Source organism: Thermobia domestica, chromosome 12 (genome assembly GCF_964235325.1).
Source record: "Thermobia domestica chromosome 12, izTheDome1.hap1.1, whole genome shotgun sequence".
Taxonomy (NCBI): domain Eukaryota; kingdom Metazoa; phylum Arthropoda; class Insecta; order Zygentoma; family Lepismatidae; genus Thermobia; species Thermobia domestica.
Window position 1 is genome coordinate 220,076,922 of NC_137465.1, and position 14,718 is coordinate 220,091,639.

General features: G+C 36.4%; 1 protein-coding gene across 1 annotated transcript; it reads left to right on the forward strand.

Moving 5' to 3' along the window:
* The first annotated feature begins 844 nt into the window (after positions 1–844).
* Positions 845–6,844, forward strand: LOC145666266 (uncharacterized). Its single transcript, XM_081733329.1, has 3 exons — positions 845–955; positions 3,286–5,805; positions 5,855–6,844. The coding sequence occupies exons 1-3, from the start codon at positions 845–847 to the stop codon at positions 6,842–6,844; spliced, it is 3,621 nt and encodes a 1,206-aa protein (XP_081589455.1).
* The last annotated feature ends 7,874 nt before the right edge of the window (positions 6,845–14,718 follow it).

Genomic DNA, 14,718 nt, shown 5'->3' on the forward strand with positions numbered 1-14,718 from the left:
ATTTTGGATTGAGTATTCGTGACTTCCTTTACGCTCATAAGGACCGCCATCTACAGTCTCTCAATTTCGAAATAGGGCTTCTTGAAATTTTATCTCTTTTGCGATTTTGGATAGCCCTAGCTCTGAAACTATGCACTTTCCAGCACAGATTCATATGAACTTTCTCTCTCATTTTGATATAAGGAATCACCTCTTACAATTTGTCGGTATAATTCATTAACACGCTGTATATTGAGTTTTACTTAAATGTTTCAGTCTATTTGTTGTGAGAATTCTAACTTGAATCGTACCTATAACACAACTGTAAAAATACAATGGAAATGAGCTACTATCAGATATACGGGGTTATTTTGTTTAAAATTTAACCATTGTACAGTCAGCGACAAAATTTCTTTCCTTTTGTAAAATTTATTTTGGGAATATCGCTGGTATGGTTGGAACGTACAGACAAATACATACGTTTTAATTTACCGAAAAGTGTACTCAAATTGTCCTTCCATTCTGAAGTTACTTACGGAACTAATTTCATCAAACAGAAGGAAGTTTCGGCGCTGACTGTACTTTTGTATTTGAATTTACAACATAATGTTTTACCTCTAAACTAATGATACTTGTATTTTTCAGGTAATAAATACCTTAATAATTAAATCTATTGGTAGAAAAGAACAGTCACGTATTACCTTAAATTGATTGATTCGATGTGATCAGTGAATCTGTGATTATAAACAGTCCAAATATTGCCATGATTTGCCATTCTGTTTGTAGATGTATGCGGATGTTGTGTCTCGAATCTTGAAACCTGATTGGACTTCATGTTAGGTAATCTACAACGTTGCATCACATTATGCGGTTGAACTTGGCTATTAATTCTCATATTGGGAATTGGTTCGATTCTATTTCGACGTCTTCCAATATAAAATCTGTGGATGATCGAATAAGTTGTTTCGAGGAGAAGGTAGATCAACTCTATGATGGAAAGTATACTACACCCGAAGAAGAAGTTGCAAATACTTCCAAGGGAGACTGCAGAAAATAAAATTATAAACAATTAACAAAGAAGTCAACTGAGAACATCATAAGAATATCTATCCATACTTAGAAAACTTAAAAGAAAATTTCTTTGACAAGTTAGTTCTCTTGAAGCTTTTGTGAGCAAAACGTTTCGAAGAACGTGATGTGAATAATCTAATCTAATTTAATATATAACATTGAAAGTTTGTCCATGTTTGCAACTTCCTAACTCTTTGACCGCCCCAGTGATCTCGACCAATTTTCAACATGGATGAAGTTCGGATCTAGAATGGTTTTAATCTTTTCACTTTTACAGTAGAACTTAGGAGAGGAAGAAGGGGATATATATATGTCACTTAATAATTCCTTAACCACCCGATCGATCTCTATCAAATCGTAGAAATAGATGAGGTTTGTATATGAAATGGTTTTTATTCGACGTACGGGAGGGGAAGAGGCGGAGATATTTAAATATGATCGAAAATGACCAATATTAGTGTCAATTGCATAGTTTTCTGGGTTGCTGAGACAAATATTGACACCCTCGATCTCGTTTAAACCCAAATGCAGCCCTGGAACTAGTGCTCTCAAACGGGTTGGGTCAAGCCAACTTGGGTCGGGTTATCGGGTCGGGTCAGTCGGGTCAGCTCGGGTCGGATTGTCGGGTCAGGCTAATCGGGTCGGGTTGTCGGGTCGGGTCAATCGGGTCAGCTCGGGTTGGGTTGTCGGGTCGGGTTATTCGGGTCGGGTTGTCGGGTCGGGTCAATCGGGTCAGCTCGGGTTGGGTTGTCGGGTCGGGTTATTCGGGTCGGGTTGTCGGGTCGGATCGTCGGGTCGGGTCAATCGGGTCAGCTCGGGTCGGGTTATTCGGATCGGGTTGTCGGGTCGGGTCAAAAGGGTCAGCTCGGGTCGGGTTGGGTCATCGAGTCGGGTGAGTCAATTCGGGTCACGGGTCGGGTCTTCAACCCGACCCGACCCGACCCGTTGAGAGCACTACCTGGAACCCGGGAAGGAAAAGAGGGATATATATATATATATATATATATATAAATGATCGTTATTACTGTCGATTAAATAGTTTTCGAGGTCGGTGACACAAACAGTGACACTTCTGGTGCCGTTTAAATCCAAATTCAGTTCCCATTACTCATTATATCCGAAACGAAACGTACTTTTCCCTGCGAAAACCGGGAATCTGCTAGTGTAATATAAAATGACAAAAGCCATCAGAATACTGATGCCAATCTATGCCTAAAATTCGATAGTTTATGCTTATACGTGAACAAAGCGTAGACAATAAATACGTATAGTGCCTGATTTACGGAAGAGATGTAGATCTATTCAGCAGAGCAGAGTAAGCTAAAGCAATGTGCTTGTATAGAGGATAATATTGCATGTAAAGGATAGTTCGAAAATGTTCAATTTTCTCTGTTTTAAGGAAATCAAGGAAAAATAAAGAGAAGGTAAGAAATAGTTGAATTACCCACCATTGTTGCCAGGTGTTTAGTCCTAACTTGTTTATTTAAATTGTTTAGTTTTGTTTAAAGATGTTTGTTCAAAGTAACTTGTTACCTGTAGAAGAAGAAGAAGAAGCAAGGTATAGTTGCTTGTTGAAACTGTGCATAGCAGCAGTGTGTGAGTGAGCGCGTATCCTAAAGCTGCAGCATCGTAGTGCTCAATGTGCATTTTATTTTAACTCGGGAATTGTAAGAAATATTAACAATATTATTAAACCGAATTATTAAAGAACGAACCAGCGTTTGTGTGATACAGTCCATCATAAAGATTTGGTCCTCCTACCCAGATGTTAATACGTGTTTATGTGTTTTATGTGACCTACGTGCTAGGACTTGTGTGTTAACAAGAAAGAAAAAAAAATGTGTGGGCGACAATGGAAGCTTACAAGGCTTGTGTATAGCCCGCTCCCCCCAGTTCTTTGTCACCGGAACTGGAAGAGTTGATACTACTACTACTACTACTACTACTACTACTACTACTACTACTACTACTAATAATAATAATAATAATAATAATAATAATATCGAGAACAGAACCCAACCAACCCCTGCGGGGCTTCTAACCCGTTCCTACTACTACTACTATTGCTACTAACTACCACTACTATTACTACTATTGCTACTAACTACCACGATTCCGATTCATTATGAACTAGTATGAATCGTTAGAATCACTATGATTCGTTAAAAATCACTGGGGGGAGCGGGCTATACTCAATCCGCTTACAATTCCCGAAAGCGTGTTTTAAAACGCAAGGTCACTCGTGCTGAAAACTGCATAAACAATATCACAGAACAGGAAGATATTAGTGTAGTTCAGGTCTACAAAAACAAAGTGAGTGAACTGTCACGTGAAACAAATGAGCTTTTGTTGCTAGCCAGTAATTTGTGTGCCGAAGAAGAAATTTATTTGGTGCAAGAAGAAGAGCTTGCTGCTATTGAAGATAGACTTACAAAGCTTAACGTGAAATTAGTGGAAGTGCAGGGTAAAATATCTCACGCTTCTTCTAGTGATGAGAATAATCAAAAGAACACAACAGAAATTCGACTTCCAAAATTGCAGTTGCCATGCTTTAGCGGGAACTTAAATGATTGGCTTTCGTTTCGTGATTTGTTTATCGCAGCAGTGCATAATAATGAAAAATTGACGGGTGCACAAAAACTTCAGTACTTAAAAACTAGTCTGCAAGGTGAAGCAGCAACACTTATTCAATCTATACAAATAACTGACGATAACTATAAAGAAGCTTGGGACCTGTTAAATTTAAGGTATCAAAATAAACGAGAATTAGTCACGTCTATCTTGCGGCGGTTTGTAAGTCAAGGTCAAGTGCAGCAAGAATCAGCTGGCACGTTACGTCGGTTGTTGGATACAAGTGTTGAGTGTGTGCGATCGTTATCAGTGTTGGACATAAAAGTAAACGAATGGGATCCTTTGCTTATATTTCATATAACAGAGAAGCTAGACAGTGAAACAAAAAGACAGTGGGAACTTTCATTGTCAGACAGTGAACTACCAACATTTGACCAATTGGTGAAATTCATAGATCATAGGTGTCGCGCATTAGCAAGTAGCACTTCCAATGCAAAATCAATCCCACCCAGTGAGCCAAACAAGAGTAATAAAAAATCAACAATAGCGCATCATGCTTCAGCTCAATTTTCGTGTTGCCAGTGCAAAAGCAAAAATCATCCTTTGCATAAATGTGATGACTTTCTTTCGCTGTCAGTTGACGAACGTCATTCTTTAGTGAAAAACAAAGCATTGTGCTTTAATTGTTTACAATCCCATCATAAACTGTCCAGTTGCAAATCAGCATCGTGTCGTGAGTATGGCAAACGTCAACATACTTTACTTCATTTTCCAAATAAACAGAACTCAGGTGTTTCAGTGGGGACACATTTTTCAAGTGAAACTAATGTGCAACATGCAGTGTTACTACAAACTGCAGTAGTAATGGTGAAGGATTCGTATGGTAATTTACAACCTGTGAGAGCCTTGTTAGACTCAGCCAGTGAAAAAAGCTTTGTGTCAGAAAACTGCTCACAACGGCTTGGTTTACAAAAACTGCCTGTGTATGTACATGTTTCGGGGCTGAGTTCCAGTAATGTTGCTCGGGCAAAAGGTGTTGTTAATATTGTGTTTACATCAAGTTATGATGTTAAATCAGAATTTTCTATAGAAGCGTTAGTGTTGCCAAAGGTAACAGGTATGTTACCAAAACGGTATATTCATAAAAGCAAGCAGTGGTCGCATGTTAACACGTTAACATTAGCAGATCCGAATTTTAATGTTCCTGACAGAATTGATCTGTTATTGGGTGCAGATATTTATCCTCAATTGCTATTGGCGGGTGTGTGTAGTGGTGTTAATGGTTCTCCCGTAGCAGTGAATACCCATTTACGATGGGTGTTGTTTGGTTCTATTGGCGACGATGAAGTGCGACGTAAAGAATTCACAGCGTCAACATATCATATCCAGTGCAACAGTGAAAGAATTTTGCAACAGTTTTGGGAATTGGAAGATATTCCTACACAAAAAATAATGTCGTCAGAAGAAAAACAGTGTGAAATTTATTTCCAGAAGACCCATCAAAGAGATGAGACAGGTAGGTTTCATGTGCAGTTACCGTTTCGTGACAACAGTGCAAGATTTGGCGAGTCACGTGAAGTGGCAATTCAACGCCTTAAGCAAGTAGAAAGTCGGTTGAAGAAGAGGCCTAAAATGCGTCAATTATATGTAGATTTTATGCATGAATATGAGGTACTTGGGCATATGGAGATTATTCCAGAAAGTGAAATACTGAAACCAAACAGTGAAGTGTGTTATTTACCTCATCACGCAGTGCTAAAAGATTCCAGTTCTACGACAAAACTTAGAGTAGTTTTTGATGGTAGTTGTAAAACTTCATCTAATGTGTCATTGAATGATAAGTTACTCGTCGGACCTAGGTTGCAGTGTGACTTAATTCCATTACTTGTGCGTTTTAGACAACATAATGTGGCATTGACTGCTGATATTGAGAAAATGTATAGACAGGTGAGAATCCAACCAGAACATAGAGACTTCCAGCGAATTGTGTGGCGTGAGAAACCTAATCTTCCGATCAAAGATTACAGGCTTGTGACGGTAACTTATGGTACAGCTTCAGCACCATATTTAGCAGTGAAAAGTTTGCAGCAATTAGCGAAATATGAAGAAGAATCATTTCCTATCGCAGCGGCTGTAGTGATGCAAGACTTTTTTGTTGATGACTTGATCAGTGGTGCCAACTCAGTTAGTGAAGCAATTCATGTTACAAGAACAACTCAGTGCATTATTGCAGAAAGGAGGTTTTGAACTGAGAAAATGGGCATCAATCAGTCCCAACGTTTTGTACGGGACTGTACCCTCTCATTTGAAACAAGCGACGAGTAGTTTAGACTTTGATAGTAGTAATTCAGTGAAAACGTTAGGAATTCAGTGGTATCCATCAAATGATGTATTTTCGTATAATGTCAATCTTGTGTCAGTTAAGTCAGTTGTAACTAAGCGTAACATTTTATCAGAAAGTGCAAAGGTGTTCGATCCATTAGGTTTGATTTCTCCAACTACTATTATTGCAAAAATATTATTGCAAGAAATTTGGAAATTAAATTTAGAATGGGACAGTCCAGTTCCTGAATGGATTTTGAGGACATGGAGGAATTACTACTCAGAGCTTTCTTTATTGAAAAACATCAAAATCAACAGGTGTATCACTATCACTCAAGCTACGAGAAGAGAGTTAATAGGATTCTGTGATTCTTCCGAAAAAGCCTATTGTGGAGTGGTGTATATGAGGTCTGTATCTCAAGACGGCCAAGTGAGTGTGAACATTGTTATGGGAAAAACGAAGGTTGCTCCAATCAAACAAGTGTCCTTGCCCCGATTAGAGCTCTGTGGTGCCTTGCTATTAGCTAAAATGATGAATCTCATATTAAATTCATTACGTTTGGAAGTGCATGATGTAATTGCCTATTCTGACTCTACTGTTGTGTTATCGTGGCTGAATTCGGATTCAAGCAGATGGAAAGTATTTGTCGCGAATCGTGTAGCAAAGATGCAAACTCTTTTACCATCAGTGAAGTGGCTCAAAGTGGATTCAAAGAATAATCCAGCCGACTGTGGTTCTCGAGGTTTATTACCTTCTGCCTTACTTGCACATCACTTATGGTTCTCAGGCCCAGAGTGGCTCAAAAACCCCATTCTCCCAGAGTGTAATGAATATACAGTGGATTCAACGTTAGTCAACCAAGAGGAAAGAAACCACATACTTTGGGCATGTTCATGTTGATACCTCCATTATTGACAATTGTTCATCGTTAGTGAAACTTGAGCGAATTATTGCATATTATAAGCGCATTATTAATAATTGTCGTGTGCCGCAAGGAAACAAGCACACAGGTCCACTTACAGTAACAGAACTTTTCCATTTACATATTCTTTCAATATTTACAGTTCTTTCAAATATTACCAATTCATCTTTGTGTGTATCTTGAACTAGATCGTTCAAGGGTGGGGCTATGTTTAGTCCTAACTTGTTTATTTAAATTGTTTAGTTTTGTTTAAAGATGTTTGTTCAAAGTAACTTGTTACCTGTAGAAGAAGAAGAAGAAGCAAGGTATAGTTGCTTGTTGAAACTGTGCATAGCAGCAGTGTGTGAGTGAGCGCGTATCCTAAAGCTGCAGCATCGTAGTGCTCAATGTGCATTTTATTTTAACTCGGGAATTGTAAGAAATATTAACAATATTATTAAACCGAATTATTAAAGAACGAACCAGCGTTTGTGTGATACAGTCCATCACCAGGTGAAATGTACTGTACTGAATTTAACGTAGTTTTGTTAAAAATAAACATTTTGGATACATTTTTATTCAAACATTGCTAACATTTAAATGCCCTACAGGAATTTGAACACAATCGTAGACTCTCAACTTGCGGGCCCTAGTGACTCCCCTACTTATCATAGAGTCATGATTAATACAAAATTGGAAAGCTTATTAACTTATTTAGGATTTTTGGTACCTTTTGTTACCATAGCATAGTATCGTCTTTGACCGCTTAGTTAGGTTCTATAACAGGTATTTAAGCTGGGCTTTTTTTACTGATCAAGTCACGGATGGACCAAAGAAAGCCCAGTTGTATTTTGGAACAGGATGGTCAATTTAGAGGCTCCAAGTGGAGGCGATGGGGCGTGACGTTTTTAATTTTTTCTTAACAGAAATTTTAAAAAATCACGCCTTTAATTTTCAAGATATCAAATTGAAGCTTTGCACACAAATTGCGTTTACCTTTGGATATATCTCAAATTTGAGATCCCTACGTGTAACAGGGGCAGGGCTCGATATACGCAAGTGTTCCGAGGGAGTGATTTTTTCAGAAAAAATCGAAGTTTTCCCGATTTTTCCGGTTTAAGTATAAGATACGGACATGTGGGTAATACCGTTGGAAATGCTTCGTTGTAGTGAAGAAAATGACGTTTGAATCATGACTCTAGCTCAAATAGTAGTGACCCAGTATATTTCTATAATATGTATTTTTCAGATTTTTAACATTTTTTCCCGCTCTTTGTATTCAAGATACAAGATTGAAATTTTGCACACGTATTATGTACACTCATGTCCAAAATGATTGTCGCATGCCTATAAATACGTTGTTCTAAAAATATAATGTGATAACGAATTCGCCCGGTATTTCTTATAATGTTAGTATGTGTATAATCGGCAAAGACATGTATGTGGCAAATTTCATGTCAAATAAGCAGCAAATAAGAACAAATACGAAAATAAAATTGTCTTGTCCATTTAGCAACATTTTATTTTACTCATCATTTTTGAATTTACATATCTTTTCCTATGAAATTTACCACAAATACACATTTTACGATTCTACACACAGTATCAGTATTAAAAGTACCGGTACTCTGCGAAATCATTATCAAAGTATGTTCTTACAAGAAGACAGTTATAGATATGCGACAATAATTTTGGACATGAGTGTACATATCAATATATGCTCTACATAACATTCAGGTTCCTACGTCAACCCAGGCTCGGGTCAGAGGGACAAAGTCTTCTGGGGCATTTTCAAAGAAACATTTCTGGATTTTCCCGAATTTTCCGGTTCAGGTGCATAATACGGACATGTGAGTAGTACCCTTGGAAAGGGATATTTATATTGCAGAAAATGGCGTTTACGCCATGATTCTAGGTCAACTAGTAGTGACGCAGTATATTTTTGAAATATTTTTATGTACCGGTACATATGTATGTTTAGAATACTAAAAGATGAGTCACCTTGAGACTTTCAAAAATTTTTCCCGACCTCAGTTTTGAAGATAAAAGATTGAAATTTTGCACACGTATTATGTACATATCGATATATTCTTTAAAGGAAATTCAATCCGTACGTGAATCTAGGCCCAGGCCAGAGGGGCGCAAAATGTTCAAAGTTGTTTTCCAAAACGTCTGGTGTTTCCTAATTTTCTAATTCTGGTGTATAATACGGGCAAACGAGTGCTACCGTTATAAAGTATGATTTATCCTGAAGAAACGAGGTATGAACCATGGTGTTACAATAAATAATAAGAAACAAGTAGCTGTTTGACTGAAAGTCTAAACTTTACCTCGAAAAGTGGAAATCCTAAAAGGGTTCAACACAAATACTAACGAGGTAACATTTGTGCAATTCCACCGTATTAATAGAAGAAGTTTTATATGGAACCGTCCTAATTTTACTCCAATATACTGAAACTCAAGTAATTGGCCAACTTTGTTGTCCTTCTCCATTCATATAAGCAAAAAGTATACATACAGAATATTAACATATAATGGGCTATTTCATTACTTCACCTACCAATTTTTGAGAGTATACTCCAAGGGAGGGAGAATGGGCCCCAAAAAAATCCTGATGCAAAAAATTTAAAAGAAACAAATCATGAAATTTGCCCCTCTCCTTCGCCGTGGTACTCTTTACATACATAAAACATATAGGCGAAAAGTTTTGACTTCAAAAATGCATTGATATCAAAAGTATATTCCTAGTTTAATTAGCGGCCGAGCTATTAAGTTTTAAATCATGAACGCAGCAGTGCGTCAATAGGTGTTTAAAGGCTAGTAGGATGCACTGTCTGTAATATGGCTTCAATCAATGCTAATGAAATATTTTATCCCTATTTGACAAATGTGTTAGTTTATTTCCATACAAACAAAACTGTATTACGCCAGACCAATCATGAAGCATCCAATCATGAATAACACTATTTACCTTTCATCATGTAATGCTAGATACTTCGTTTATCCTGTGTACTCTTCACGGTAATGGAGGAAAAAAATATATTGGAGTGTGGGAATAGCAAAACACTTAAAAGTCATAATGAAACTAGAAACAAAGAAGTTCTAATGTAATCATAGAGCTCGAACATAAAGGACATTCACGAAATTATCATTAAATATGCTTAAGAAAGCTCAATGTGTAATTTTAAATGAAAAAAATCTTTATGTTTTCTACAGCTTAGCCTTTGTTGTGATCTCGAGATTATGTCATCATCATCATCAGCGGTATTCTTTGAGTATTGGTAATTTGCTGCAACTGAGAAACTTCCATGCTATACGGTCTTCCACCAATCTGTTCGTCTTCAAGTGTGATTTCCCTGTTTTGGTATCGTCCATTAATTGCACTCTCCTTCACTCCCTCCGTCTTTGTCCTGTCACCATATCCTCTAGCACGTATATTATGATACAGTTCCTTCTTACGTAATGTTCCAACCAGCTTCTCTTCCTCTGCTTAATAATATCTAAAATTGTTTTTTCTCTCATACAATTTATAACACCCTCTGATTCGTCTTTTGTTCTACCCAGCTAATTCTTTCAATTCCTCTCCACACCTACATTTGGAAAGTTTCCAGTATTTTTTTATCATTTAAGCGAAGTGGGTATACAGTAGAGCGTCGATTATCCGAACGTCGGTCAACCGAACGACCGCTTAACCGAACTGTGTGGTCGCTCGCACCTGTTACTCTCCCACCCTACCGTCCATCATTCCCCTCACTCCCAAACCAAGTTTCCCACAGTAGTCGCTGCACTGAGCCACCGCTTGCGGAACATTGCTTCTAATGGGGCCTTCATAAGGCGCTGCTGACCGGCCAAGCCGCCAGTCTCTGTGTTTCAACAATCAGCACACTTCTGTCGGTTTTGCACTGGCTGTAGAAGTACAGTACAGTACAGTTCGATTATCCGAACAAACCAGTTTTCCGAATACCCACATCCCCCAATTACTTCGGATAATCGACGCTCTACTGTATTTCTGAACCATAGAACACAATACTTCACACGAAGCATTTTGTAAGTCCTTTTCTCAGCTCTTTATATAAGGTTCCACAAAATAGTTTTCGTTCCCCTAAAGGCTTCTTTCGCCAATCTTATCCTTGCTCTTATTCTACGTTCACGCTTCATATCATCACTAATTATATATATATATATACTATTGAAAACTAGTCACTTGTTCTATTTTCTTCCTTCCCATTTCTATATTTGACAATGACCCCTTTGTTCCAATCAGCATTGCTTTTGGCTTTTTAACATTAACTTTCATCCCATATTCGTCAATGCCCTTCCTCAAGTTTCCTAAAATCTTATTGATTTTTTCTTCAGATTCTGCAACAATAAACGCCATATCATCTGCAAATCGTATACACCTAATGATTCAACCTTTTACCGAATCTTCTTCATCGTATAGGCTTTTTTTCTCAGTCTTATCTAGATAGATATGTCAAACAATGTAGGCGAGAGACAGTATCTCTGTCGAACTCCCCTTCCAATTCCACACCCCTCTGTCATTTCCTGTCCTGTCCTAACACTTACTTGTTGGAGAGTTAGACGTTGCCAATATAAAGTTAACCCAACGACATTATATTGACAATTTACAATGAATTTTACATTAGGTAATTTGCTCTTTGTAATTCATCTTTTATCAAGTAACTTAAATAATAGAGGATATAAATAATTATGTAACATTGTTGGCAATAAGACAATAATAACTATATACATTTTTTTTGGGGGGGGGGCGTAGAGAGATACATCATTTCTCAGAAGAGTAGGCCTACTCTTTGTATTGTTGCCGAATCTAGATTTGCCACACGCATCACTGTATAGACATATAATACTGGTTCAACATAGTATCTTACAAAAATACATTTACTTTTAGGATGTTCTGATGTCATGAGTTACCGTGGATGTATCCAGGAAGTTTTTCTTGGGAGGGCAAAACATTTTTAGTGGAGTTGGATTTTTAGTGTAAAAATTGCGAACCGAAAGTCCTGTTCCGGAATGTGGATGCATTAATAACTAACCATGTATAGATTACATATATTTTACACATATTATTATTATTATTATTACTTGCAGTTAAAACATGGGTTTTGACAGTGTACAAAATTAGTCTCAGGTTGTAGGAAATGTGCCAATAAACTGCTGATAGGAAAGGAAAATTATTTTGGAAAATCCATTTGTTTTCCTTCGCTTTTATGTGTATCTATATAAGGAGCGGTCGTCCGCACTAAACTATCTAGCTCTAATATCTTAAACTGAATCACGTTATGCTGAAGTTACTACTGACACATTTATTTATGATATATTAACAAAATAATATGAGTCGTATTTGAAGAAATAATAATAATAATAATAAATGAAATAACTCATCTAACTGAAAACAAATGAAATATGCCATGTTGTCAGGCTATTAATGAAATATCTACTTTCTAAATATGAACTAAATCGCCTACGACTTTTTTTTTTTTTTGAGAAAACAGTTTAGAAGCTAATTCATATAAATACACCTCCCCTTCTACAGTAGATTTCTCCTGGAAAAATTGCCATATTATGGAATTGCTAGTGAAATATTGATGTGAGTTGATTTTGAGTTTAACGTCCCTTTCAGCAACGAGGCTATATGAGACGGGTAGTAGAACATTGATTTAGGAAATATGAACGAGATTTTTACCTTTATTTCTGAGAAAGTTAGAAATGTTACTATTCACTCCGCCCTTATTTTTAGGAGCAGGAAGAAAATTATAGAAAAGAGAAGAAAAACCGGTTCTGAAGAAATCTTATACAAACTTCAGGTTTTAAATTTGGTCTTAATATGTTTGAACGGTATAAAGAACAATAGAGGGATGAAGAAGGAAGGACAGACATCCAAAAATCCGTTTTACATTATGAAGAGGACTCTGTGATGGAAGTGCGAGGATTCTGAAACGTAGAGATCGTTGGTTTGACAAGACGTTCATTTTGTCTAAGCTTGTGTATACGTTATTTGCCAAACATTATTTAACACGTCCATATATTGCAATTGTTATACTAATAGCTCACAAATTAGCTCTCAACCAACACGACATAACGAAGAGATGGTAACGGAATCGTTTTAAATGATCGCATAAACTTGATGTTATTAAGCGTCTGAAAATATTAGTGTAGTGACCTATTCATAAAACGTTTCCCATTGAATTGAGTGTATGCAATGATGCAAGTCTGAATGAAACAACTCAGTGAATCCCCTCTAAAATCTTAGTACGTAGTTGCTGAACAAAAGAAGGATGGGAGACTTTAACAAGGACACTTTAACTTACCTACTATTTCTAATTTCCCAAATATAATATCTATTTTGTGTCTTAATTGAGGGAACTGTGAAAATAAGTAACCAAACACACCAACTTTTTCTTTCCTGTAAAGGAAAAGGAATGTTTGAGAACAATATATTTAAAGATCTCTACCTATCTATCTATATCTACACACACACATGTACACATCTAGTTTAAAAGCAATGTAATACATGACAATGGAATGACGCCTATTGAACCGCAAAATAATAAGCACATATTTCCTGTATTAAGTAGTAAAAGCTTATGCAATTGTCATGCGAATACTCCTATTACAACATACACATTTAGTGACATATAGTGTGTTAGAATATTGTTCTTATACATATGATATAATCACATTTGCAATTATTCTTGTATCCATACTATAATTAATAACTCGTCCTCTGGAGCCTAACTGCCAAAAACATTGGACTTAAAGTTTATGATTTCATTTAATTTTTAATGATAGAACAATAAAAGCTATTTTTTGAATGAAATTGTAAAGTTAAAAGAGTAAGTATAAAAGAGAAGATAAAGAAATTCTTAGTCAAAGAAGAAATATTATAAGATAGAACAATTGAGTTTTCCAGTTTCAAAAAGACTCTCCAATTAAAGAATTAAAGAAAATCCCAGAAAACTTAGAAAAATCTAGGATTAGTACGTTTTGTAGAACTGGGAATATTTCAGTGTGTTCACGTGAAAAACTTGAACATCCTCAAATATTTCAAGTTTTGAAAAACGCATCAAATCTACTATTTTTTCTCGGTTTTCTGGGATTTTCTGTAAATGGACGACAGCCGTTTGCAACTGCAAGACTCAATTTAATTTATGACCGTCTTTCGGTAAAATTAACAGACTTCAAACAATGAACATTATGATACTAGACATTAAGAAAAAAGAATCAAAATTTCCGGAAGAAATATTTACCTTCCACTATATACTTTGTTCAGAGTCACGTCCGTATAATCACACGTCATCATGCAATGGCATTTATTCGACAAATGATCACCATGATTATGAACTAAGAGAAAGAAAAAAATACATTAAATTAATTTATGAGTCTTTATTATTTAAATTTTCTGTAAGCAACTACAAAAAGGTCTTCATATTTTAAATAAACTATTGTTACATAACACCACACTGCCTTTTTTTTTCAAATTTTGATTGCTAATGTTATCATAACTATAAACGATATACAAAGTTTACAAAAACTTGTCACAATATATTCGAAGTAGATTCCTCCACACATAAAAAAAAAAAAAAAAAAAAACCGTTCATATGAACTTGTGGTCGGGTGTGTGCAGTTTCGTAGTTACAGAGTGCCGAAAACATGAATAAAAGAAGATATTTAAATGTCCATGTTTCATTGCTATAGGACCAATCTTAGTCGAGCCAAGACATTACTAACTAGGGATGATTCCATACCGGGACCAAGTACCTGGAGGAAACCTATATATCGTCTGAAAGCTCTTGCCATAAGAAGTACGAAACCGTTATCAAATCACGGTCAAACCCACAACTTGACCCTATAA

Bases quoted from the DNA above. Each gene is read 5' to 3' on its own strand.
- LOC145666266 (XM_081733329.1), top strand. From the start codon at position 845: ATGCGGTTGAACTTGGCTATTAATTCTCATATTGGGAATTGGTTCGAT. The intron at 956-3,285 runs GTAGATCAACTC...TTAAAACGCAAG, and splicing joins TAAGTTGTTTCGAGGAGAAG to GTCACTCGTGCTGAAAACTG. The intron at 5,806-5,854 runs GTTAGTGAAGCA...GCATTATTGCAG, and splicing joins TGATCAGTGGTGCCAACTCA to AAAGGAGGTTTTGAACTGAG.